The sequence below is a fragment of the Notechis scutatus genome, chromosome 13 (genome assembly GCF_049901735.1).
Source record: "Notechis scutatus isolate UNSWTSFEM ecotype Mainland chromosome 13, rNotScu1.2, whole genome shotgun sequence".
Taxonomy (NCBI): Eukaryota; Metazoa; Chordata; class Lepidosauria; order Squamata; family Elapidae; genus Notechis; species Notechis scutatus.
The window spans coordinates 2,843,202-2,866,956 of NC_142021.1; the positions used below are offsets into that span (position 1 = coordinate 2,843,202).

The 23,755-nt window shown below is 45.6% G+C and overlaps 2 protein-coding genes across 3 annotated transcripts in view; both read right to left on the reverse strand.

The window, feature by feature from the left end:
* LOC148129584 (SEC14-like protein 2) overlaps positions 1 to 22,042 on the reverse strand; it is a 120,653-nt gene extending 98,611 nt beyond the window's left edge. Inside the window, exons 1-12 of the mRNA XM_087942626.1 lie at positions 21,954 to 22,042; positions 18,037 to 18,112; positions 16,812 to 16,855; positions 15,691 to 15,750; positions 14,963 to 15,151; positions 13,437 to 13,532; positions 12,915 to 12,975; positions 12,729 to 12,812; positions 12,220 to 12,326; positions 10,587 to 10,726; positions 8,619 to 8,788; positions 7,358 to 8,062 (exon numbers count right to left, since the gene is read on the reverse strand). Of these exons, the coding sequence (XP_087798752.1) occupies positions 7,914 to 8,062; positions 8,619 to 8,788; positions 10,587 to 10,726; positions 12,220 to 12,326; positions 12,729 to 12,812; positions 12,915 to 12,975; positions 13,437 to 13,532; positions 14,963 to 15,151; positions 15,691 to 15,750; positions 16,812 to 16,855; positions 18,037 to 18,112; positions 21,954 to 22,007 (1,230 nt within the window). The 5' untranslated portion in view covers positions 22,008 to 22,042 and the 3' untranslated portion in view covers positions 7,358 to 7,913. The remainder of the gene's footprint in view (positions 1 to 7,357; positions 8,063 to 8,618; positions 8,789 to 10,586; positions 10,727 to 12,219; positions 12,327 to 12,728; positions 12,813 to 12,914; positions 12,976 to 13,436; positions 13,533 to 14,962; positions 15,152 to 15,690; positions 15,751 to 16,811; positions 16,856 to 18,036; positions 18,113 to 21,953) is intronic.
* On the reverse strand, positions 565 to 5,924 carry MTFP1 (mitochondrial fission process 1). Of its 2 annotated transcripts, XM_087942625.1 has the most exons (5): positions 5,658 to 5,924; positions 2,871 to 3,001; positions 2,109 to 2,341; positions 1,131 to 1,232; positions 565 to 595 (listed from the first exon to the last, which is right to left on the reverse strand). In XM_087942625.1, exons 1-4 carry the CDS (start codon positions 5,722 to 5,724, stop codon positions 1,160 to 1,162), a joined length of 504 nt encoding a protein of 167 aa, XP_087798751.1. In that variant the 5' UTR covers positions 5,725 to 5,924; the 3' UTR covers positions 565 to 595; positions 1,131 to 1,159. The 2 variants fall into 2 exon arrangements, with proteins under 2 accessions (XP_087798751.1, XP_087798750.1); XM_087942624.1 differs by having other exon boundaries at positions 565 to 1,232.
* Positions 22,043 to 23,755: the final 1,713 nt, after the last annotated feature.

The following is a 23,755-nucleotide window of genomic DNA, read 5'->3' on the forward strand; positions in this document are numbered from 1 at the left end:
GTTTTCCCTTAACATTTTTTGGGGGGGAATGGCTGGAGGGGCTTATAATGTGGATGGAAAAGACATTTTAACTCGGGGGGTGGGTGGGAGGGTGAGCCTTTCCTTTTCTCTATTATACAGAACTTACAACTGTTCGGTGTAATACCCAACTTACAACAGTCCATTCAGTGATTGTACGAAGTTGCAGAGGCACTGGAAAATGTGATTTATGACAGTGGTTCACACAACCACTGTTGTAACATCTCCAGAATCACGTGATCCAAATTCAAGACGCTTGGCAAACGGTTCATACTTATGACTGTCGCTGTGCCAAGTTCACATGATCTCCTTTGGCAACCTTCGGACGAGCAAATTCGACGAGGAAGCCAGTTTCACTTAACAACCGGGTTACTGGAACAATTCTTGGACAAGGGTTGCAAAAAAAACAATATGTGGCAAAATGGGGGCAAAACTCCCAAAATAGCAGCAGAAATATTGGTTGTTAAGTCAAGGACGACTTGCGCATGACAGAAATCTGCAATTCTGCGCTATGGTGCTAGGATGTAATGCAGCCAAGAGCCAACGTCGGTTTGTTTTCCCTTTATTTTTAAGACGGCTAAAAGAGGAAAAACTACAGCGAGGTTGGTGAGAAACCAGTGGACCTGAATCAACTCCCAACTGTTGCAAATTTCAGTGCAATTAAATCATTAGCTAATTAACTAGTACAATTCCTCAGTGGATTTCACAGTGTAGGAGAAAACAGTGTGCTTCTTTCTTGCTCATCCTTGCTACTTACTATACACTTATTTAATAGAATTGAAAGGTCACCCAGCTCCAGATCAATTTGGGTGTCTTACATTAAAAAAAAAAAGTAAAGACTTACAATAATAATAATAAGCTGTTTGATTAAATAAGATCCATTTCTTGAAACAAGATCTGAAGATCGAGCTAAAAATCAATCCAGTCCAGCTCTTCATTTTGCTCCCCTGCACCCGAACACACTTTGAAGGAAAATCTCATCCCTTTCTTGATTCTCCCCTTCCCCAAAACCCAATCGAACAGATCTGCTACCCTGATCCACATTGAACCAATTTCAAAATAGATCCTAGACCCTGGAGTGAGAGGTAGTGATATGTATATAATTTACATACACATATATAAAAACACCGGACTCGGCATCTCAAAGTGGAGGCGGCTTCTTGTTGCTTTTGTAAAGTTTGCGAAGGCTGGAATCCATTAAGAAATCCACGGACCTGTATAACAGCCAAGTGGAGGGAGGGAGGGACGGAGGGAGGGAGAGAGAGAGAGAAAGAAAAAGAGAAATAAAAGGAAGAAAGGAAAGAGAAAGAAAGAAAGAGAAAGAAAAAGAAAAAGAAAGAGGGGAAAAAAGTGATGAGAAAGATAGGGAGGGAAAAAAGGAAGGAATAAAATAAAGAGTGATTGTGTGTGTGTGTGTGAGAGAGAGAGGAGAGGGAGAGAGAGAGGAGAGAAATAAAAGAAGGGAAAGAAGAAAGGAAAGAAAAGAGGAAAGAAAGAAAGAGAAAAGAAAGAAAGAGAAAGAAAGAAAGAAAGAAAGAAAGAAAGAAAGAAAGAAAGAAAGAAAGAAAGGAGAAAAAGAAAGAAAGAAGAGGGAAAAAAGGAAGGAAAGAGTGAAGAGAGAGAGAAAGAGGGAGAGGGAGAGAAAGAAAAAGAGAAATAAAAGAAGGAAGAAAGAAGAAAGAAGAAAGAAAAGAAAGAAAGAAAGAAAGAAAGAAAGAAAGAAAGAAAGAAAGAAAGAAAGAAAGAAAGGAAAGAAAGGAAAGAAAGGAAAGAAAGAAAGGAGAAAAAAGTGATGAGAAAGATAGGGAGAGGGAAAAAAGGAAGGAATAAAATAAAGAGTGATGTGTGTGTGTGTATGTGAGTGAGAGAGAGAGGGAGGGAGGGAGGGAGAGAGGGAGAGAGAGAGAGAGGAGTATTCATCGACTATTCACCTCCCCTGCCAGACAGACTTGTTAGCCTGCAGTGAGAAACTTTTTGCTGGGGCTAAATGAAGGAATCTTTTGAGTTCACTTCAGAGGGTTTGTCGTGTTTGGGGAGCCGCGTCAGAACAGCTCTGCTCCCCTTCACCAAGAGGCTGGCCCAGCCCATACCTGTCAATAGGCTTAATGATGAAAGGGATGGCCGTAAGCCCAACGGCCGTCGTTGTCCATTTCCTAACCGGGAGTGGCCAGCGGGTCAAGCTGCCCATGAGGTAGAGGGACCCTGCGCAGATGCGGTTGATGGTGAATCCGGGGATGGCCACCGAGGCTAAGCCTTGCCAGATGAACGTGTCCACCATCGCCACGGCCGCCTGCATGGCCCCCCCTTCCTCCTGGGGGTTTACCTGGTCAAAAAGGAAGATTTAGAGAGTTATTCCTTATTTCTCCTTACTGAACAAATCACCGTAGCCTCCTTCCACGGTGGTCTCTCACACGCCAGCTGGGCAGTGGTGGGATTCACATTGTTTTTACTACTGGTTCTGTGGGCGTGGCTTGGTGGGCGTGGCAGGGGAAGGATACTGCAAAATCCTCATTCCCTCCACCCCACTAAACCTGCTTTCCAGCTCCGTTCTCCTGTGCAGGGCAACCAAAGAAGAACCAGCCGATCAGCTGGGACTCGATGGGAGGCAGAGAAGAGATGGGGTTGGCGGGGCCAGTCAGAGGCGGGATTGGCCGGTTGTCTGAATTACCCCAAATTTCCGCAACCGGTTCTGTAGAACCGTTCAGAACCGGCTGAACACCACCTCTGCGGCTGGGGGATTCTGGGAGTTGAAGTCCACGGATCTTAAAAACTCGTCGAGGTTGGAAAAAACACGATTTTCCTGCACGAGGAAACCTGTCCCAAGGATGTGACCCTCCAGCCTTCATACTTACAGCTGCCATGGCTTTTTTACCCTTGTCGACCGCATCTGCTGTCACGTAGGCCGTGGCCACGCCATAACTGGCCCAGACCACAAAGACGGGCACCAAAGCCCTAAAAGATTCTCCCACTTCATTAGCGTAGCCTGCAACAAACAACAAAGCACATTCAGCTTCTTCTGTCCTAGGCCTCCCCCAAAAACACTAAGCCAATCCTGAGTCCCAGCGAAAACCTCTTTTATTACATTAATGTGAACTTATGTCATTCACAGTCAGCCAACGGCTTGGCAAACAGTCTTGTGAAGGGATACTGATGAGCTCAGACCTTTATCAATCCTGGAACGCTGCCCAGTAAAACTCCACACTCAGTGCTGACAAGGAAGGGCTGGGTTATAACGGACGAAACTTCACGAGGCTGGAACGAACGAACGACTGAACGAGTTGTTTCCTACAAAAGCCCCCTCCCCTTTTGCTTCTCTTTTAATCCCCATGAGGGGGGGCATTCACTGTCCACCTGTGGCCTTACTCCCACGTCGACCCTGAGTTCTTAATTGTGCCTTCCTTTTGGCAAAATTTCCCCCGCCTCACTGCTGCCCCAGCCTAAAGGCAGCAGATGACTGCCAGCCCGCCCTGTCTCCATCTCTGCCTCTGATGCAGAGCCCTTGTCCAAGCCTTCCTCAGCCTCCAGGACTGGCCCAGGTTCCTCCCAACCTCCTCACTGCTGTCTGACTCTGCTGCCAGCTCCACCAGCCGCCGGCGGGCCACAACACAGCTCTTTCATTTCCTCATCCCCATTTTAATCTGCTTCACAGCCCTGCAAGGTAGGCCAGGCTCAGCCATCGTGACCCTGTGTCTTCCTCCTGCTACGCTGTACCTTGCTTCTTGGCTTAGCCGAGGGTGTAAAGGCAGCTCCTTCACTATTCAAAACGCAACACGAGCCCCAATTGGAGCTTTGTGAACAAACCACGATTAAACAAATGATGATTGAGCACCTGACTTTCCCCACGGAGGTTGTAAGTCATAAAAGGGGGCAAAACTCACTTAACAACAGAAATTTTGGACTTGGTTGTGGTTGTAAGTCAATGACAGCTGCTCCTACCGTCCTTAAGGGGGCAACCTTACCGTAGGAGCAGCTGTCCAATCCAGATTAAATTTCGTGATGTTGCAGCACAAAAAAATGCGTCCTTGCTGCCTTCTGCTGTGCCCTTCAAAGCACAGCCTTTTCCTCCGGCTGCCTCAAGCACAGAGCCCTTCTCAGGATCCAGAAAGTCACCTTGAGCCACACTTCCACCTCCAGTTGACTTCTCTCACTCCAAAAACCCCAATTCTCACCCTTTCAGGGCCTCCTTAAATTGTACCCCAAAGCCCTCCGATCTCCTGCATCTCGCCTGTTTTTTCCTCCGAGGCTTTCTTTTAAAAACAACCCATTTCTGCCATTTGTCAGATATCGTGTAGGGTCTCCTGCTTGGGCGGGTGGGGTTGGACTAGATGACCTACAAGATCCCTTCCAACTCTGTTAATCTATATCTATCTAATCCGTCTGTCTGTCTATCTGTATCATCTATCTATCTATCTATCTATCTATCTATCTATCTATCTATCTATCTATCTATCTATCTATCTATCTATCTATCTATCTATCCATCCATCCATCCATCCATCCATCCATCCATCCATCCATCCATCTATCCCACATTCACACAACCCAGCCAAGAAACCTAATGAAGAAAGTCTGCAGTTCCCACAAGGCATGTAAAGCCACCAAAGGGTTCAAGCGACACACAATCTCACACACAGACCCACAAAATCCCATCAAGGTTAACACTAATTCAATTCAAAATGTGCTCTGAGAACGGTTTAGTCCTCGATTTACAACCGCAACATTTTTTTAAATTACCAAGTGAAACATTTGTTAAAGGAATTTTGCCCCCTTTTGGGCCACAGTTGTTGAGTGAATCGGTGCCATGGTTAATTTAGTAACCCAGTTAAGTGAATCTGGCCTCCCTGTGCATTCTGCTTGTCGGAAGGTCGCAAAAGGGGAATCGCGTGATTACCTGGGATCTTGCAACCGTCATAAATATGAGTCCATGGCCAAACATCCTAAACCCGGGCATCCTCAAACCGTCATCTATTTAAGTTTGTGGCCAAGCATCCAAAATCGGCTCGCGTGAGCCCAGGGATGCTGTAACAGCCGTTAAGTGTGAACCACAGGCTGCAATGGCCGTTAAGCGTGAACCACGGGCTGCAATGGCCGTTAAGTGCGAACGACGGGCTGCAAGGGACGTTAAGTGTGAACGACGGGCTGCAATGGCTGTGAACAACGGGCTGCAATGGCTGTTAAGTGTGAACGACGGGCTGCAACAGACGTTAAGTGCGAATAAAGGTCCTAAAGTCACTTTTCTCTGTCCCCTCGTTACTTTGAATGGTCAGTATAACCGAACTGTTGTAAGGCTAGAACACTCCCTGCACATCAGATTTGATTCTAAGGGGGCTTAGGAGGGTGGGAAAAGGTCGTGTGAAGGTAACAGATTTCTGCCGGCATCTTGGGAAGGTCGGCTTGCAAAAGTGAAAGCGATGCCCCTTCACTTTCGGCCAAAACAAAATCCCTTCCGCCCAAACTCCCTTTTGCTCCGGAAGGCTCTCCAATAAATCCCCCCTCCCTTTCCTTGCCCGGGATCCACTCGGATTGCAGGATCTCCCCTTCTGCTCGCTCCCCAGGCGCCTCGTTTTTTTTCTGCCACCGGGCAGCCCCTCCGCACCCGCGGCCGCGGAAAAAGCGGCGCCCCTTCGCGGAACACTCACCCAGGTAGCGCACCCAGGTGTCCCGGTAGAGATCCGGCGGGGGATCCGCGGCGCCCGGCCCAGCCATGCCTCCCTCGCCCGCTCGCCCGCCACCAGCGGCGGCTGCAAAGACGCGCCCCGCCGCCTCTCCACGGGGCGCCCCGGGCGCACGTTGCACCTAGGAACTGGCCCCAAAGCCCGGTCCAAGCCACTTCCCACTGGCCGCGGAGAGGGCGGGGAGAGGCGGAGGAGGGGCGGCCGCTGGGCCGGGTTCCGCTTCGCTCTCGCCGCTGCTGGAGGACGGCTTCCTGCTCGGCCCCCTCGGGCAGCTGGGCTCCAGCTGGCCGGCGCCGGAATGGACCAATTCGACACGGCACAACTGGCTGCGGGACAATTCAACGGTTCAATTGTTTTTAAAAATATTATTAATATTTTTTGGGCATTCCTATTTCCTTTGGTCTCTCCTTTGGCATCCTTTCTTGCATGATTCTGTTCCACTAGTTTTGTTCCCTTGGTAAGCTGGCAAAGTTCGTTTTTCTCGCTATGTACATGAACTAGACTGAGTTGGCCATGGCTAGTTGGCCAAGTGACTTGGGCATGGTGAGTTGGCTATGTGAATTGGCCATGAGTTGGCTATTTGAGTTGGCCATGGCTAGTTGGCTATGTGAGTTGGCCAAGTGAGTTGGCCATGCCGAGTTGGCCAAGTGAGTTGGCCATGGCGAGTTGGACATGTGAGTTGGCCATGGCTAGTTGGCTATGTGAGTTGGCCATGGCGAGTTGGCCATGGCAAGCTGGCCATGTGAGTTGGCCATGGCTAGTTGGCTATGTGAGTTGGCCATGGTGAGTTGGCCATGGCGAGCTGGTCATGGCTAGTTGGCCAAGTGAGTTGGCCATGCCGAGTTAGCCAAGTGAGTTGGCCATGGCGAGTTGGACATGTGAGTTGGCCATGGCGAGTTGGCCATGTGAGTTGGCCATGGCGAGTTGGCCATGTGAGTTGGCCATGGCGAGTTGGCCATGTGAGTTGGCCATGGCTAGTTGGCTATGTGAGTTGGCCATGGCGAGCTGGCCATGTGAATTGGCCATGGCGAGCTGGCCATGTGAGTTGGCCATGCCGAGTTGGCCATTTGAGTTGGCCATGGCGAGTTGGCCATGTGAGTTGACCTTGGCAAGTAGTCATAGACCAGGCCAGTGCACCTTCCCACCAGTCTCTCAAAGGAAAGGAAAGGAAAGGAAGGGAAAGTGAAAGGGAAAGGAAAGGAAAGGACCTTGGAGGTCTTCTAGTCCAACCTCCTGCTATACCATTCTGGACAAGTGGCTGTCCAGTCACTTCTTAAAATCCTTTGAGGTAAGCTATTCCACAGATTAATTAAATTGGTAGTTTTTAATTAATTGGAGAATCAATTACCATAATTCCCTGTGCCAAATGTTCTAATGAATTGCCAAACTAGCCATGAAGTCTCCTAGGGAGATGAATTAGAAATACTTATTTGCCAGTATCAATTTGAAAAAGGAAAAAAAGGTAAGGGTTTTACTGTCTGGATTTAATATCATTAAAACTGAAAAATGTTCCTTTTTTCCCCCTCTTACATTTTGTAAATTCCTAATGTTTTACAGTTTGTAAATCCCTCTGTTTCATTTTTCTTCTTTCCTGGTCGATTTAAAATCTTTTAAAATTTAAAAAAATATTATTTGAAGGCTGCAGAGGAAACCTCAAAGTGCACGTTCATCCTAAGGCATGCAGGGAGGAACGGAGAAGGGAGCAACATGGGTTGCGTGGCTTAGGGGGGAGGAAAGGGCCCTGATTCCCTTCATTAGCCACACCTGAGAACGGAGTTTATTAAAAAAAGGCAAGCTGCGTGCGGCAGGCTGCTGGGGGCAAAGTGACTTTATCTTGTGTTGTCATAGCTTATCTGTGTTCCTGGAATCTTCCCAACTGTGTGAGTTTTGCTGTGCTTTCAAGCCTGAAATTGCTGGTCATTACACTCACCCAATGGCAGAGAAGGCCACTGTCTTTGGATGGCACAGATCCCTGATGCTAAGCTTCCTTGGACTTCGCTATGGCCTGGGGAGGATGGGGAGGGTTTTCCCCTCCTCCTTTATAAAACTCTGGGGTTCAAGGGACTATTTCTCCGTCCGCTGGCAACACCCTTGGAAGTCCTGAAGCCCCCTGACCACCCAAGCAAGAATTCCGCCCCAAAGAAGACCTTTGAGGATGGTGCCCACCCCTGCCACTCCCCCTCCCCCGGGGCAGAGGGCCCGCCGGAGATGCCATCTTCATCATGCGTGGTTGTTCTCCACCTTCTGAGTCTGTTCATCCAACTTCTGGAACTTCCCTTCCCATTTCTTATCCGGGAGTAAAACCTCCACCGTGTAGCTGATTTTCTTGGCGTGGAGGTAGCTGTAGGTATTGTCGAAGCGGAGGACATCTGGGGGAATAAGAAAGAGACCGTCAGGGAAGGACCCCACCTGGAATATGGCATCCAGTTTTGATATTAAAAAAAAGATGTTGAGACACTGGAAAGACTACCAAGAAGAGCTACTCAGAGGATTAACGCCTGGAGAACAAAACATAGGAAGAATGGCTGAAGGAATTGGGTTGCAATGGCACTGAAAAAAGTGACTTATGACCGTTTTTCACACTTACGACTGCTGCAGCATCCCCACAGTCATAAGAGTCCAGGCGAGGAGATGAGTGCCTTGATGTGCGTGATATTGAGTTGGCCACGCCCAGCCGATAACATGACCACCAAGCCATGTCCACCCAGTCACATGACCACCAAGCCACGCCCACCACCTAAGCCACGCCCACAGAACCGGTTGTTAAAAATTTCGAATCCCACCCCTGGTGCTAAGTCTCTCTTTTTTGTTCAATGCTGTCGTTCACTTTGCACGGTCACTAAATGAACTGTTGTAAGTAGAGGACCAGCTGTATGAAAAGCGCAAGGGGAGATAAAGCTACAAGTCTGGGCAGAGACGACTCACAGATTCCAGCCTCCGAGCAGGTGAGGGTGCCGTCTTCAGGGACCAGGTGTGCGTTGTAGCGCTGGTTGGAGTGCACCTCAGTCATCTCCCCGGCGTGCTGGCGGAACCCCATCTTGGTCTTCAGGTAGACACCAAAACCTATATCGGACCCTTCGGACATGAACTGCCACCTTGAATTCGGAGCAGAAGACAATGAGAAGAAGAAATTGGACAGCCATTTGTCTGAAATGTTATAGGGTCTCCTGCCTGAGCAGGGGGTTGGACTAGAAGACCTCCCAGGTCCCTTCCAACTGTGTTTGTTCTGTTCTGTCCTACCCCATCCCCATTCCCTATTCTAGAATAGAATAGAATAGAATAGAATAGAATAGAATAGAATAGAATAGAATAGAGAATATAATAGAATAGAGAATAGAACAGAATAGAGAATAGAATAGAATAGAATAGAATAGAATAGAATAGAACAAAGAATAGAATAGAGAATAGAATAGAATAGAATAGAATAGAATAGAATAGAATAGAAAAAGATAGAATAGAATAGAATAGAATAGAATAAGAATAGAATAGAATAGAGAATAGAATAGAATAGAGAATAGAATAAAGAATAGAATAGAGAATAGATTAGATAGAGAATAGAATAGAGAATGAATAGAGAATAGATTAGATAATAGAATAAAGAATAGAATAGAATAGAATAGAATAGAATAATAGATTAGATAATAGAATAAAGAATTGAATAGAATAGAGAATAGAATAGAGAATAGATTAGATTAGATAATAGAATTGAACAGAGAATAGAATAGAGAATAGATTAGATTAGATAATAATAGAATAAAGAATAGAATAGAATAGAGAATAGAATAGAATAGAATAGAATTAGATAATAATAGAATAGAATAGAATAGAGAATAGATTAGATTAGATAATAGAATAAAGAATAGAATAGAATAGAGAATAGAATAAAGAAAAATTAGATTAGATAATAGAATTGAACAGAGAAGAGAATAAAGAATAGATTAGATTAGATTAGATAATAGAATAATAGAATAGAATAGAATAGAATAGAGAATAGATTAGATTAGATAATAAACAATAGAATAGAATAGAGAATAGATTAGATTAGATAATAGAATAGAGAATAGAATAGAATAGAGAATAGATTAGATTAGATAATAAAGAATAGAATAGAATAGAATAGATTAGATTAGATAATAGAATAAAGAATAGAATAGAATAGAGAATAGAATAAAGAAAAATTAGATTAGATAATAGAATTGAACAGAGAAGAGAATAAAGAATAGATTAGATTAGATTAGATTAGATTAGATAATAGAATAAAAATAGAATAGAATAGAATAGAATAGAATAGATTAGATAATAGAATAAATAGAATAGAATAGAGAATAGATTAGATTAGGTTAGATAATAGAATAAAGAATTCAATAGAATAGACCAGACCTGGAAGGGACCTTGGAGGTCTTCTAGTCCAGCCCCCTGCAGTAGACCCTATACCAGTTCATACGTCAAGGACTATCTGAACAGAAGGGTTTTGAAATTTCAACCTTGCTCTATTATTTATTGTCCTGCCTGTTTACCTATTTCATCATCCATACAGTAGCTAGAGGACAGGTGAATAATCTGCCAAAAGAATTAGCCGTTTAAAACTTGTTTGGGCCCATTTTGCAAGGAGCGGGAAACTAATACCGTTGTAATATCTTCATTGGTATTCCTTTGTGGGAATAATTGGTTATCACCACCCCCTAAATATGTGATAATGTGTTCGTGGTTTTTTTTTTTTTTAAATGCACGTTTTTGAATGTTTTGCATTTTGTTTGTCTTCCCGCCCCCAAAATTGGGAGAATTGTGTTTTATTTTTTTAAAAATAAAATAAAGATAGACTAGAAGGGGAAAAAATGCCCCTAAACCTCCTTCCTCTTTCCCCCATGCTGCCGAGTTGCCCCTTTGATTTACCTCAAGACGCAGCCCGGAAAAAGGATCTCGTATTCCAGCTGCTGGGAAGAACCCCGATTCACCATTAACGAATGCTCATATTTTTGCTTCAGCTGATTTCGCACGTAGTATTTTGGGGGGACGTCTCCGCCGGGGCATATCTAGAACACAGAACAAACGGAGATCAGGAGCCACCAGAAGAAAAACCTACCTCTGTGTTTTGCAACCTTGGCACCTTTAAGATGTGCAGACCTCAATGCCCAGAATTCCCCAACCAGATCTCCTGGGAGTTGAAGTCCACCCATCGTATAAGTTGTCAGGCTTCAAAAAGACTCTAGAAAGAGTGTGAAGAAGAGCAACCAAGAGGATTAGGGCAGTGATCCCCAACCTTTTTGACGCCGCGGCCCGGTACCGGCATCAGCTGGGCGCCGCCATCTTTTTTTGATGAAAAAGTGCTTCGGTGACCTCACCGGAAGCACGTTTCATCAAAAAGATGGCGCATAAGCTCGGTGAGCTTTTCCGGTAGAAATGGCTTTCTACCCAGAAAAGCTCACGAGCTTGCCGCATTTTTTGATCAAAAAGATGGCGTGAGCCCAGCAAGCCGAAAGCTCACGGAAGGAGTTTTTCATCAAAGATGGCGGCCCCAGCCGTGCCCGGTAGGAGTTGGTTGGGGACCCTGGATTAGGGGACTGGAGGCTAAAACATAGGAAGAACAGTTGCAGGAACTGGATATGTCTACTTTGATGAAAAGAAGGACTAGGGGAGACATGACAGCAGTGTTCCAGTATCTCAGGGGCTGCCCCAAAGAAGAGGGAGTCAAGCTACTCTCCAAAGCACCTGAGGGCAGGACAAGAAGCAATGGGTGGAAACTAATCAAGGAGAGAAGCAACCTAGAACTCAGGAGAAATTTCCTGACAGTTAGAACAATTAATCAGTGGAACAACTTGCCTCCAGAAGTTGTGAATGCTCCAACACTGGAAGTTTTTAAAAATATGTTGGATATCCATTTGTCTGAAGTGGTGTAGGGTTTCCTGCCTGGGCAGGGGGTTGGACTAGAAGACCTCCAAGGTCCTTTCCAACTCTGTTATTCTATTCTATTCTAAAAACATTGGCCTATCCCATCGTTCTCTTGATGTTCCTCATATGTCATCTGAGAAACAAGAAGAATGTCCAGAATTATTGCTTCTTCTTCTTCTTCTTCTTCTTCTTCTTCTTCTTCTTCTTCTTCTTCTTCTTCTTCTTCTTCTTCTTCTTCTTCTTCTTCTTCTTCTTCTTCTTCTTCTTCTTCTTCTTCTTCTTCTTCTTCTTCTTCTTCTTCCTCTTCCTCTTCCTCTTCCTCTTCCTCTTCCTCTTCCTCTTCCTCTTCCTCTGCTTCTTTTCTTCTCGTTCTCCTCCTCCTCCTCCTCCTCCTCCTCCTCCTCCTCCTCCTCCTCCTCCTCCTCCACCACCACCACCACCACCACCTCCTCCACCTCCTTTGACATCTGGCTGGATTTACGTGACTCCTTCAACTCTAAACTATAGGTTTCTAAGCCACAACTAAGCCAGGCTAAAACGGCCTACAACTGTAGGAGATGATGAGACCGAACCTGAGAGGGGAGTCAAGCAGATCATTCTGGTTTCTGGTTTTAAGTGACCGATAAATATTCCATACCTTGGATTCACATTTGGGGTTCCCATCAGGGTCCGTGAGAGTCCCCCCATACATCATGGGGATCTCTGCAGGGTCAATGTATTTTTGTAAGTCTTCCTTCCAATTTGCTAGGGGGAAAAAAAGAAGTTAAAAATGATGTCCTTTTCCATGGGTGCTTGGTTGGACTGATGAGTAGCTCCAAACCATTTTGAACGTTTACAAAATCACAACAACAGAACCAAAACCAATGTTAAAAAATGCAGGCGGTGAAGTTTGGAAATGAATTAAGGGACAATGGTAACCTTAGCTGAACTCACACGGTTTTAAATAATTCGTGTTTAGAGCATTGTGTTCGACAGAAATGACTTACTAGGTACTACATTGTTAACATAACTTAAAAAATTAAAGCCAAATAAGTATAAAAAAGGGAAAAAATGAAACCATCACTGCTGTGTTAGAAACAGGAAATTAAATGAGCAAAGTGCAATAATAATAATAATGATAATAATAATAACAACAACGCAACCCACCTCCAAAGATAATTATCTTCTTCCGGGTATGTTCACTCAGAATGTGCTTCACCATGTTGTAAGTTATGGGGAACAGTTTTGGAGCTGTATGATGGACAGGAGAAACAAAGCTTTATGTTGAGGGATAAATGACATTTTTTTCTGCAGACAAAATGCATATTCCAACAGGGAAGGACTGAGACTCACCTTTAATGATAAATAAATATTTAAGGCTCTCGGGGAAGTTTTCTTCGAACATGCCAAGAATCTGGAAATGTAGAGAAAGAATTAATTTGCAATAGTTTATAGTATGATAGATCATGATTTAATCATAAACCACCTTATCAGCAGGATCCAAAACTGAATTGGGACATCCAGGGTATAAAGCAGCATTGGTGACCCTTGGCCCCTTGAAGTTATGTGGACTTTGACTCCCAGAATTCCTGTTGTTTTAAGATATGTGGACTTCAACTCCCAGAATTCCCTGATCAGCACAGCTGACCGAGGAATTGTGGGAGTTGAAGTCCACACCTCTTAGAGTTGCCAAAGTTGAAATACACACATGTGAACTTTAACTCCCAGAATTTTTCAGACAGAATGCTTTATTTTTTGCAGGGACTTCAACTCCCAGAATTTCCCCAATAAGCATGTTTGAAGATGTGTGGACTTCAGCACCCAGAATGTATGGCCAATGTTGAAAACTACCCAACATCTTTGCCCAACTCTCACCTCTATGTAGACATCAACGCCTGGCTTCCAAAAATGCTTCAAACCGAGCCCTTCAAAATCATAAACCAATACGTTGGTCTCAATTGTTTTCCCCAGCTTAAGAAAAAGCGAGAGAGAAGGGAAGAGTGAAGGACAGGAGGTGAAAAATTAAAGACATGAAATAGGAACAGCAGCAGTCACATTTTTATCCCTAAAGCTTTGAACAGAGTTGGAAGGGAACCTTGGAGGTCTTCTAGTCCAACCCCCTGCCTAGGCAGGAAACCCTACACACCACTTCAGACAAATGGTTATCCAACATCTTTTTAAAAACTCCCAGTGTTGGAGCATTCCCAACTTCTGGAGGCAAGTTGTTCCACTGGTTAATTGTTCTGACTGTCAGGAAATATCTCCTTAGTTCTAAGTTGCTTCTCTCCTTGATTAGTTTCCATCCATTGCTTCTTGTCCTGCTTTCAGGTGCTTTGGAGAATAGCTTGACTCCCTCTTCTTTGGGGCAGCCCCTGAGATCTTGGAAGACTGCTATCATGTCTCCCCTAGTCCTTCTTTTCATTAGACTAGACATACCCAGTTCCTGCAACTGTTCTTCCTATGTTTTAGCCTCTAGCCCTCTAATCCTCTTTGTTGCTCTTCTCTGCACTCTTTCTAGAGTCTCAACATGTTTTTTACAGCGTGGCGACCAAAACTGGATGCAGGATTCCAAGTGTGGCCTTATCAAGGCATTATAAAGTGATATTAACACTTCATGTGATCTTGATTCTATCCCTCTGTTTATGGAGCCTAGGACTGTGTTGGCTTTTTTGGCAGCCACTGCAGAAGGCTGGCTCATATTTAAATGGTTGTCCACTAAGACTCCAAGATCCCCCTCACAGTTACTACTATTGAGCCAGGTACCACATATACTGAATATACAGAGAATAAAGTGTGTGGCCCTAATGCCCAGGGTGGGGTCCAAAGCCCCATCTCATTTAGATTCCCATGTTTGAACCCAAATTGAACACTGCTATCCTGTCACCCCTGGTCCTTCTCTTCATTACATTAGACATACCCAATTCCTGCAACTGTTCTTTGTATGTTTTTTTCCCCAAAGTCTCAACATCTTTTTTGTAGTGTAGTGACCAAAATTGGTTGCAGGATTCCAGGTGTGGCCTTACTAGGGTTTTATAAAACGGCACTAATATGTCTTGTTGTCTGGTGCTTTGGAGAATAGCTTGACCCTCTCTTCTTTGGGGCAGCCCCTCAAATACTGGACGGCTGCTATCCTGCCTCCCCTGGTCCTTCTCTTCCCTAGACTAGCCATGCCCAGTTCCTGCCCCTCAAATACTGGAAGGCTGCTGTCATGTCTCCCCTGGTGCTTTCCTCATTCCTGCAACTATTCCATTTATGTATTAGCCCTCAGGTGTCTTTTGATCAGGAACCCGAGGATTTTTATTCAATTTTACTTCACAATGAATAAATTCCATGGCCTGCAAAAATAATAATAATAATAATTCAGAAGCTCTGGATCATGGCCTCTGGCCCTCCTCTCTTACTTTTTTGCTCTGTTTGTTGCATGTGTCCCGCATAATCTCACAGTCGTGGAATTTTTTTTTGAGGAAGTCCTGTTTCGAAGCAGAGAAGAGCAGTCCTTTGAGATCGAGGGTCCTAATGATCTCGTAGCGAACCGGGCAGCCCTCCCGATCGAAGCCACAGTTGCCTCCAGACATGTACTTCTGGATGACCTGCGATGAGAAGCAGACTGCCAGGTGAGAGAGGCCGGTCTCCAAGGGACGTGCAATCTCCACCCACCCCCGCCACCCCCTTATCTGCACTGCCCCTCGCAGCTGATTTCCGGCTGGTTTGAGGCCTTTTTCGGACTCCCAGAGGCTTGGGGAAGGCTTCTGCAGGCTTTTCAGGATGAAAACTAGGCCCATTTCATCACTTCCGGTATTTCCGGAAAGACAGGAAGTGACGAAATGGGCCTAGTTTTCGGCCTGAAAAGCCTGCAGAAGCCTTCCCCAAGCCTTTGGGAGTCCGAAAAAGGCCTCAAACCAGCTGAAAATCAGCTGTGAGTTGCGCGCATGCGCAGTGAGGGAAATTTGAAACAATAAAAGGGAGGTTGGACCCGCCAGCTGCCAGTGTTATCCCTGTGCCGTGCCCCAAGTCATCACACATGCTTTTTGAGGTGACCAAGATGGCGCACCATGGAAGCCGAGAGACGGGGGTGATTGTACCATTCTCGGGAGGAACCGGCGTCCCCTTGAGATCACCTGAGACTCACCTCTGGGGCTTCCCATTCCTTAATGTGGTCACAATCCATATACTTGCGCATCTGCACGTGCTGTTTCCCAAGAAACAAGAGAGAACAAGCAAAAAGGGATGAGAATGAATGAGCGATCGTTCAATGGTGACACTTGAGACCTCTATTGAGAGTTTTGCAGCGATAATCAGCACCAGAAAAATAAACACAGATGGCTGATACAATAAACATAAGTAGATTTTACAAACCAGTTGTAGATTTCTCCAAAATGGAGCAAACTCAAACAGAAACATGTTGCAAGTTCAGAGCAGAGCTCCAGTCTTCAGCAAGCAAGCAAGTTAGTTTCATCTTCAATACAGACTCAGAACTCAACGTAGCTGCAGAGTTGCAGAGCTTAACAAAGAGCCTAGGCTACTTCAAGTTTCAGTTTCCAAACTATCCTCATTGGCTGATTTAGTTGCTATGCCTATTCATTGGCTGACCTTGTTACCAAGTTCCAAGTTATAACCACACTGAAAAAAAGTGACTTGTAACCGTTTTTCACATGATCATTGCAACGGTCACAGGATCGAAATTCAGATGCTTGGCAACGGGATCCTATTTGTGCAGTATCCTGGGGTCACAGGATCCCCTTTTGTTACCTTCTGACAGGCCAAATGAAGGGTTCTGTTTACTAAAGATATTGGCTGCAGTCAAGTCAAGCCAGCTCTGACGTCTCCCATACTCACTCGGTACAATGTATTGCAGTGTGGTGTGGAATGAAGTCTGGATTCCCAGAAGGGAGAGAGGAGGAGCAAAAAACATTTAGATAATTTGTTTAGATAATTTGAGTGGGAGGAATTTGAGTTAAGGCGGCACCTCCCTTGGAGTTCCCAGACAGCATATTTTATGGTGCAAGTAGTTTGGCAAGATTTCTGCCTTAAAGTGAGGAAAAATTACGGTTTTTAATAAAGGTTTCCGAAGAATCTCAGTGTATCTTTCTTGGTTTTGGGAGACTGACATGCATGGACCAAAAAAAGAAACCCTGTATCCCAGCTAGTCTACAAACACAGCCTACTAGTAAAACTGGCCGTTTGCTAGGCGTTCCTTGTCCCATGTGCACACACACAAAAATAAAATAAGCCGAGCGAGTTGCTTCTTACCTTCCTGAGCATAGCTTCCGACTTCTGCACGTCAAAACATCGGGCTGAAAGAAGATCGCGACGGTTAGGAATAAAACATCACCCTGGACCATCCCAGAGGCACCGACGGTGGGAATCCTCTGGCATGGCACCTCTTGTATGATTTCCCACCCCTTTGAGTAGGGAAGAGTTCTCCCATTGATCAAGCCAGCATACTGTACTGTAAGATGTATGGATGGTAGATGGGAGTTGAAGTCTACCCATCTTAAAGCCATCATGGTTGAGAAAGACCAACCTAGAAAAGAATGGATGTCCTAGACGGTAGCGGAGGCATCAGCTGGGCGCCGCGCCCGGACCGCATCTTGGCGCGCCATTTGATGAAAGTGCTTCCGTGATACCGGGAGTTGCGTGAGCTTTTCCGGTAGAAATGGTACCTGGAAAAGCTCACCCACTTCCAGCGCCCAGCAACCAGCGGCCCGGAGACTTGTTTCGGTCCGCGGACCGGTTGGGGACCCCTGTCCTAGATGGTAGAGGATTCTTGCCTTGATAGGAGTTGGACAGAAGTCCTTAAAGCCCCTTCCAGCTCCAAGATTCTATGGGATAGAATACTTAGAGCAGAGGTCTCAAACTTAGCAACTTTAAGACTTGTGGACTTCAACTCCCAGAATTCTCCAGCCAGCATAGTTTACTCTCTTGTAATCCCTTCCTCTGCAATCTCTCTTCGCTTTAGGAGATTAAGAGAGAGAAAAAAAGCAGGCATGGCTGGCTGGGGAATTCTGGGAGTTGAAGTCCACCAGTCTTAAAGTTGCTAAGTTTGGGGACCCCTGACTTAGAGGAAGGAATGAAATTTTGGGGGAACCTGATCCTGCCCTGGTCTTGTCCAGTCACTGGACACCAATTTAGCAATGCAGAATTTGAAAAAAGAGATCAAAATCTTTGCCAACTGGTATTCCCTAATTTAGCAACACACACACACACACACAAATTAGCAAAACCTCTGGGACCTTAAAACGCCTAGTAAATTCTTTTAAAAAGGCCTTAAAGCGTTGACATCTGATGAAATGTTTACTTACCTCTGCAGTTGGATATTGAATATGAATACCTGAACATTAAAAGGAATTTAATTTTGTTTCCCTTGTTCCTCGCTGCAGCTGATACAGGCTATAAAAACCTTATTAGAAGCTACTCTCTGACCACAGGAAATGCATCCAGTTTCCTACGACCATGCTGCAAATTTCTGTCTTACCTCGGAGCCATTTCAACAAGTAGTAATCTTCCTGTATTGGAAGACCTGGTAAGATATCTTGAACATTCTCACGGAACTATAGAAAAAGGGGGAGAAAATTGTGTGGGTGTGATTACATTCAGGTTGAAGCCTTTTACTTCTTACTCAAGCCACATAATGTTTTCATGGAAATCAGCCAAAATAAAATAATGGTTAGATTTACGCCCGGCAGAGAAGGCGATCCTGCCTTTCTTTGAAGTCATATAATTGATTTATAACTCACAGTGGAGGGAAAGTTGAAGAAAAATGCCAGCAACTGGGAAGTTGGGAAGCGAAAGGCATACTTTTCAATGGGAGGGACTTGAATTCCCAGGAGCCATGGTGGCGCAGTGGTTAGTGTGGGCTAATTCTGCCGACTGCCAGCAGTTTGATTCTGACCGGCTCAAGGTTGACTCATCCTTTTATCCTTCTGAGGTCGGTAAAATGAGGATCCAGATTCTTGTGGGGGAATATGCTGACTCTGTAAACCGCTTAGAGAGGGCTGGAAAGCACTATGGAGCGGTATCTAAAACCTAGGTGCTATTGCTATCGCCTGGTGATTGTCCCGAGTCACTCATTGTGATGCCTAAGGCAGGACTAGAACTCCCCACCTCCTGGTTACTAGCCTGGTGCTTTCGCTACCAAACCACTTGGTCTCCTGGATGCTGAGGTCATGAAAGAATCTGACCACGTGTGAAACCATCCTTCGTGACATGAAGCTGCACATGTGAATGCAGCCCAGGGATTGCGGCAGGGGAGTGACCCTGGATATCAAAATACACTTAATCCGATTTAATGACACTTACAGTTGCTACAGAAAACACCTCACATCCAATGAGGTTATTGTAGGTCAGTTGCTCTTGCTTTTATCTTATCACACAAGATCTTCTCAAGTTCAGAATCTTCTTGGTGCAAGCAAATATTACACTATTAGCACGACCACACCTCTTCCCATGCCATTTATTATGAAAACAGTTAATAAGCACTGACATTAAGAAGGGAGTGTTTGAATGCCAGGAGGAACAAATTGGTTGCCAATTTTTAAAAAAAAAAGATCAAAAGAAACGGTCTGGAAGCACCAATTCCTACGGGAGAAGGGATTTCTCTATCCTTTTGCACTCGGTGGAAAAGCAGGGATAAAAATCTCACACATTAATCATTCTGACAACCTGAAATGCATTGAATTCTCTTCTGGTTCAGAACAGCAGTTGGAAAGAGAGAGAAGCAGGCAAGAAAAACCCCAAGCAACCTCAGCAGAAATGGTTTTGCAAAGGACTTTCCAAAAGTACAGCTGCCCGTCAAGAATCATCCTTTCTAATCAACCAGAGGTCATTAACCTGGACTAAATTCTTGAGACAAACATGAAGAATTTAATCCAGATTTCTGCCTTCCCCGTGGAGTCAGGCAGGCTAAAAACATGCATGTTTTCCTTCTAGAAGCCGTGCATAAAATAGGGGAAATAAAATAATGCTTTAAAAATAATAATGCTTTTTATTTTGATGGGAAAAGATTCATTTCCTTTAAAAAATAAAACAAAACAAAGCGTATGCTTACTGGGAAGCAAGTAGCAAGAAACCAGTTTGTTGGTAGAGACTTAAGACCAAAACTGAACCTAACATTTCTGCTACTGAGTAAAACAGTTGCTCGGTCAATTTTGCCTCATTTTGCAACCTTTTTCGCCCTGGATATTAAGGGAGTCAGTCAATGCATGCTTTTTTTTTTTTGAGTTAGTCACAGGTTAAGAGAACCTGGCTCCTTCATCGACGTTGCTGGTCAGAAGGGGGGAAAAATGGCCATAGAAGTTGTTTTTTTCCAGTCCTGTTGCAACTTCAAACGGTCACTATAAAGGAACTGTCGTAAGTCCAGGACAACCTGCATGTCGATCCTACTGTTGAAAAATGATTCAGAACGATTGCATAGATGGAGATGGTGAAACGGTCGCAAGGGCGAAAACCGGTCCTAAGTCACTCTCTCCAGGGCTGTGGTAACTCTGAACGGCTGTTAAAGGAATGGTTTTATAAGTCGAGGATGTCAGACACGACTGAAATGGAATCCAGCCACGGTCGGGCACTGCCAAGCCAAAGATGGCCGGTTTAAGGATGCCATATCAACACAACACAACAGTGAGGACAATTAACCAGTGGAAGAGCTGGCCTCCAGGAATGGGGGGTGATCCAACACGCGATGTTTTTCAGAAGAGTCCAGGCAGTCTCCAAAAACAGGATGCGGTTGAAGGAAAGGGGTGGGTGGTGGGTGGGGAAGGCGCAGGGGTGGCTTTAGACCAGGAGTCTCCAAAGTTGGCAACTTCAAGCCTTGCTGGGGAATTCTAGGCATTGAAGCCCACAAAGCCTTCAAAGCCGCCAAGTTCGGGAAAGATTGAGAGAGAGAGAGAGAGAGAGAGAGAGAGGGGCGGGGGAAGAAAGAAAGAAAGAAAGAAAGAAGAAAGAAAGAAAGAAAGAAAAGAAAGGGAAGAAAGAAAGAAAGAGATAGATAGATAGATAGATAGATAGATAGATAGATAGATAGATAGATAGATAGATAGATAGATAGATGAGAGAGAGAGAGAGAGAGAGAGAGAGAGAGAGAGAGAGATAAATAGAGGATAAATAAATAGATATCTCCTCCCTTTCTTTTCTTTCTTTCTTTCTTTCTTTCTCTTTCTTTCTTTCTTTCTTTCTTCTCTCTCTCTCTCTCTCTCCCTCTCATCACTCTTTATCTCCTCCATTTTTTCTTTTTCTTTCTTTCTCTCTCCCTCCTTTTCTATCTCTCTCATCACTTTTTATCTCCTCCATTTTTCTTTTTTCTTTCTTTTTTCTCTCTCTCTCCCTCTCATCACTCTTTATCTCCTTCCTTCCTTTCTTTCTCTTTCTCTCTCCCTCCCTATCTCTTCACTTTTTTATCTCCTCCATTTTTTCTTTTTCTTTCTTTCTCTCTCGCCCTCCTTTTCTATCTCTCTCACTTTTTATCTCCCTCCTTCCTTCCTTCCTTCCTTCCTTCCTTCCTTCCTTCCTTCCTTCCTTCCTTCCTTCCTTCCTTCCTTCCTTCCTTCCTTCCTTTTTCTTTCTTTCTCTCTCTCTCCTCCTCATCACTCTTTATCTCCTTCCTTCCTTTCTTTCTCTTTCTCCCTCCCTCCCTATCTCATCACTTTTTACCTCCCCCGTTTTTTCTTTCTTTCTTTTTCTTTCTCTCTCCTCTCTCTCTCTCTCTCTCTCTCCCTCCCTCCCTCCTTTTCTATCTCTCTCATCACCTTTTATCTCCTCCCATTTTTCTTCCTTTTTTTTTCTTTCTCTCTCCCTCTCATCACTCTTTATCTCCCCTCTCTTTGTCTCTCCCCTCCCTCCCTCTCCTTCTCCCTCTCTTTCTCCAAAACGTGTGCGCTGCAGTTGGGATCCAACACGAACCCCAAAACTTGGGAGAATAAACTTCTGTTCCCGGTGACCCGACTCACATCGCATCCTGCCACTTTATTATCCCGGGACGCGCATTCGCCTTCCTTCGCGGACGCTCCGATCCCCGGAGAGGCGAGTGGAAACTTGCAAGCGAAGGATCCAGGCTGCCGAAGGCGCGGAAGCAGCTTTGCGCAAAGGCGCAGGCAAGGGTCCCCCGGGTGGGAGATGGAGAGAAGCGCCCTATGCAGCTCCCGACACCCCCACCCTGCTCCAGCCTGGAGATGCCCTCGCTGGGGCGCCGTGCTGGCTGGGGCTGAGCGGCTCTCGAGTCCCCGGAGGCTTTTGCGCAAAGAGAAGTCGTCTTTGCGCGGCTGGCTCGGCCGAGGGGCTCTCCGCGCGCGGAGCCCGGGGGTGGGGTGGAGTGGGGTGGGCGCGATCGGGCGTGGGGTGGTGGTGGGCTTCTTCTCTGCCAGGGAAGGGAAGGGAAGGCAGGGCAGGTGCTCCGCTCACCTTGGCCAGCGCCGCCTCTTGCTTGGCGCTCAAGTCACCGACGTACCCGCTCATGGTCGCCGCGCCAGCTGGCTTCTGGCTCCCCGGGCACCGGCGCCGGTGGCTTTCAGTGGCACCAGGCGGGCAGAACACGCCCTCTCCCATCCCGGGAGACGCCTCCCTCGCTCGGAGGGGAAGGGGCAAGAGGAGGAGGAGGAGGAGCAGCTTCAACGGGTGGGAAAGTCCTCCTCCCATCAGGTGTCCTTGGTTTCATGACCCAAAACAAACGAGCTATCCTCAGTGCTAGGAGGAGGAGGAGGAGGACCGCTGTGGGGTCCTTGAAACTCTCAGAGCTTGCTTGCTTTCTTGCAGACGTTTCATGACCCTACTAGGTAACATTATCAGTGCTACAAGGGAGTGGGGTTTGCAGAGAGGAGAGGGAAAGAGGATTGTTGGTTGCTTGGTGCTCTCTGAGTTTGCTTGTTTTCTTGAAGACGTTTCATGACCCATCTATTCTAGGCAACACAAGGGTCTTCAAACTTGGCAAGTTTAAAACTTGTGGATTTCAACTCCCAGAATTCTTGAACTAATATGACTGGAGGAGGAATTCTGGGAGTTGGAAGTCATCAAGTCTTAAAATTGGCCAAGTTTCAATACCCCTGATCTATCACCTATCTATCATCTCCCTCTCTCGGCGTACCTACCTACCTACCTATTTACCTATCTATCTATCTATTATCTATCACAAGGGTCTTCGAACATGGCAAGTTAAGACCTGTGGTCTTCAACTCCCAGAATTCCTGAACTAATATGACTGGAGGAGGAATTCTGGGAGTTGGAAGTCCACAAGTCTTAAAGCGGCCAAGTTTGAAGACACCTGGAATAGACAGATAGAGAAAGAGAGATAGAATATAGAAAGAGAGTGAGATAGAATAGATAGATAGAGGGAGAGAAAGAGAAAGAATAGATAGAGAAAGAGAGGTAGAATAGATAGAAAGAGAGAGATAGAATAGATAGATTGATAGAGTAGAACAAGGGTCTTCAAACTTGGCAAGTTTAAGACTTGTGGACTTCAACTCCCAGAATTCCTGAACTAATATGACTGGAGGAGGAATTCTGGGAGTTGGAAGTCCACAAGTCTTAAACTTGCCAAATTTGAAGACCCCTGATCTATCACCTATCACCTATCTATCATCTCTCTCTGTGTGTGTACCTACCTACCTACCTTCCTATCTATCATCTATCACCAGGGTCTTCAAACTTGGCAACTTTTAAGACTTGTGGAGTTCAACCCCCAGAATTCCTGAGCTCACATGACTGAAGGGTCTCTACCCTTCAGCTCTTGTAATGCTGCCCCCCTCACCCCCCTCCACCTGGTCTCTGGTCATCCCCTTCTTCTTTTTCCTCCCACTATTCCTAGCACCAGAGTTTTCCCAGGGAGCTAACTCAATAGTCTAATGTTTGAAATGGGTACTGCTGCTCCCATAATCCCCGGCAAGGATTTCGGAGGAATCTGTCGCCCAATCGGGAAGGGCCCGATGAGACGATGGGCCCAAGAGGAAGAAACGCGTTTTGCCACCTGTCAAGGGACTTTTTGTTTGACCAGCTGGGGTGTCACCCTGGGGTGAAGAACTGGTGGGGTTTATGCCCGGGGCTGGGTAGGCAGGAGGGGAGGTTGGCAGCTTGGAGATGGGAAGAAATTGGGAGGTAAAAAGGAGAACATAACAGAACTTGTGGCTGGGCAAGTCTGCGTGGTGGATCAGGTTGTATTTCGTCCAGCCCTTCTTACATAACCTGAGTGTTGACATCCCATTTAGAGGAAT

What these genes read in the sequence shown, in the direction of transcription:
- MTFP1 (XM_087942625.1), bottom strand. Translation starts at nt 5,724, where the DNA reads ATGGCTGGGCCGGGCGCCGCGGATCCCCCGCCGGATCTCTACCGGGAC. An exon ending in CACCTGGGTGCGCTACCTGG is followed by an intron (nt 3,002 to 5,657) that starts GTGAGTGTTCCG and finishes TGTTTGTTGCAG; the next exon opens with GCTACGCTAATGAAGTGGGA. An exon ending in ATCATTAAGCCTATTGACAG is followed by an intron (nt 1,233 to 2,108) that starts GTATGGGCTGGG and finishes GCTGTTATACAG; the next exon opens with GTCCGTGGATTTCTTAATGG.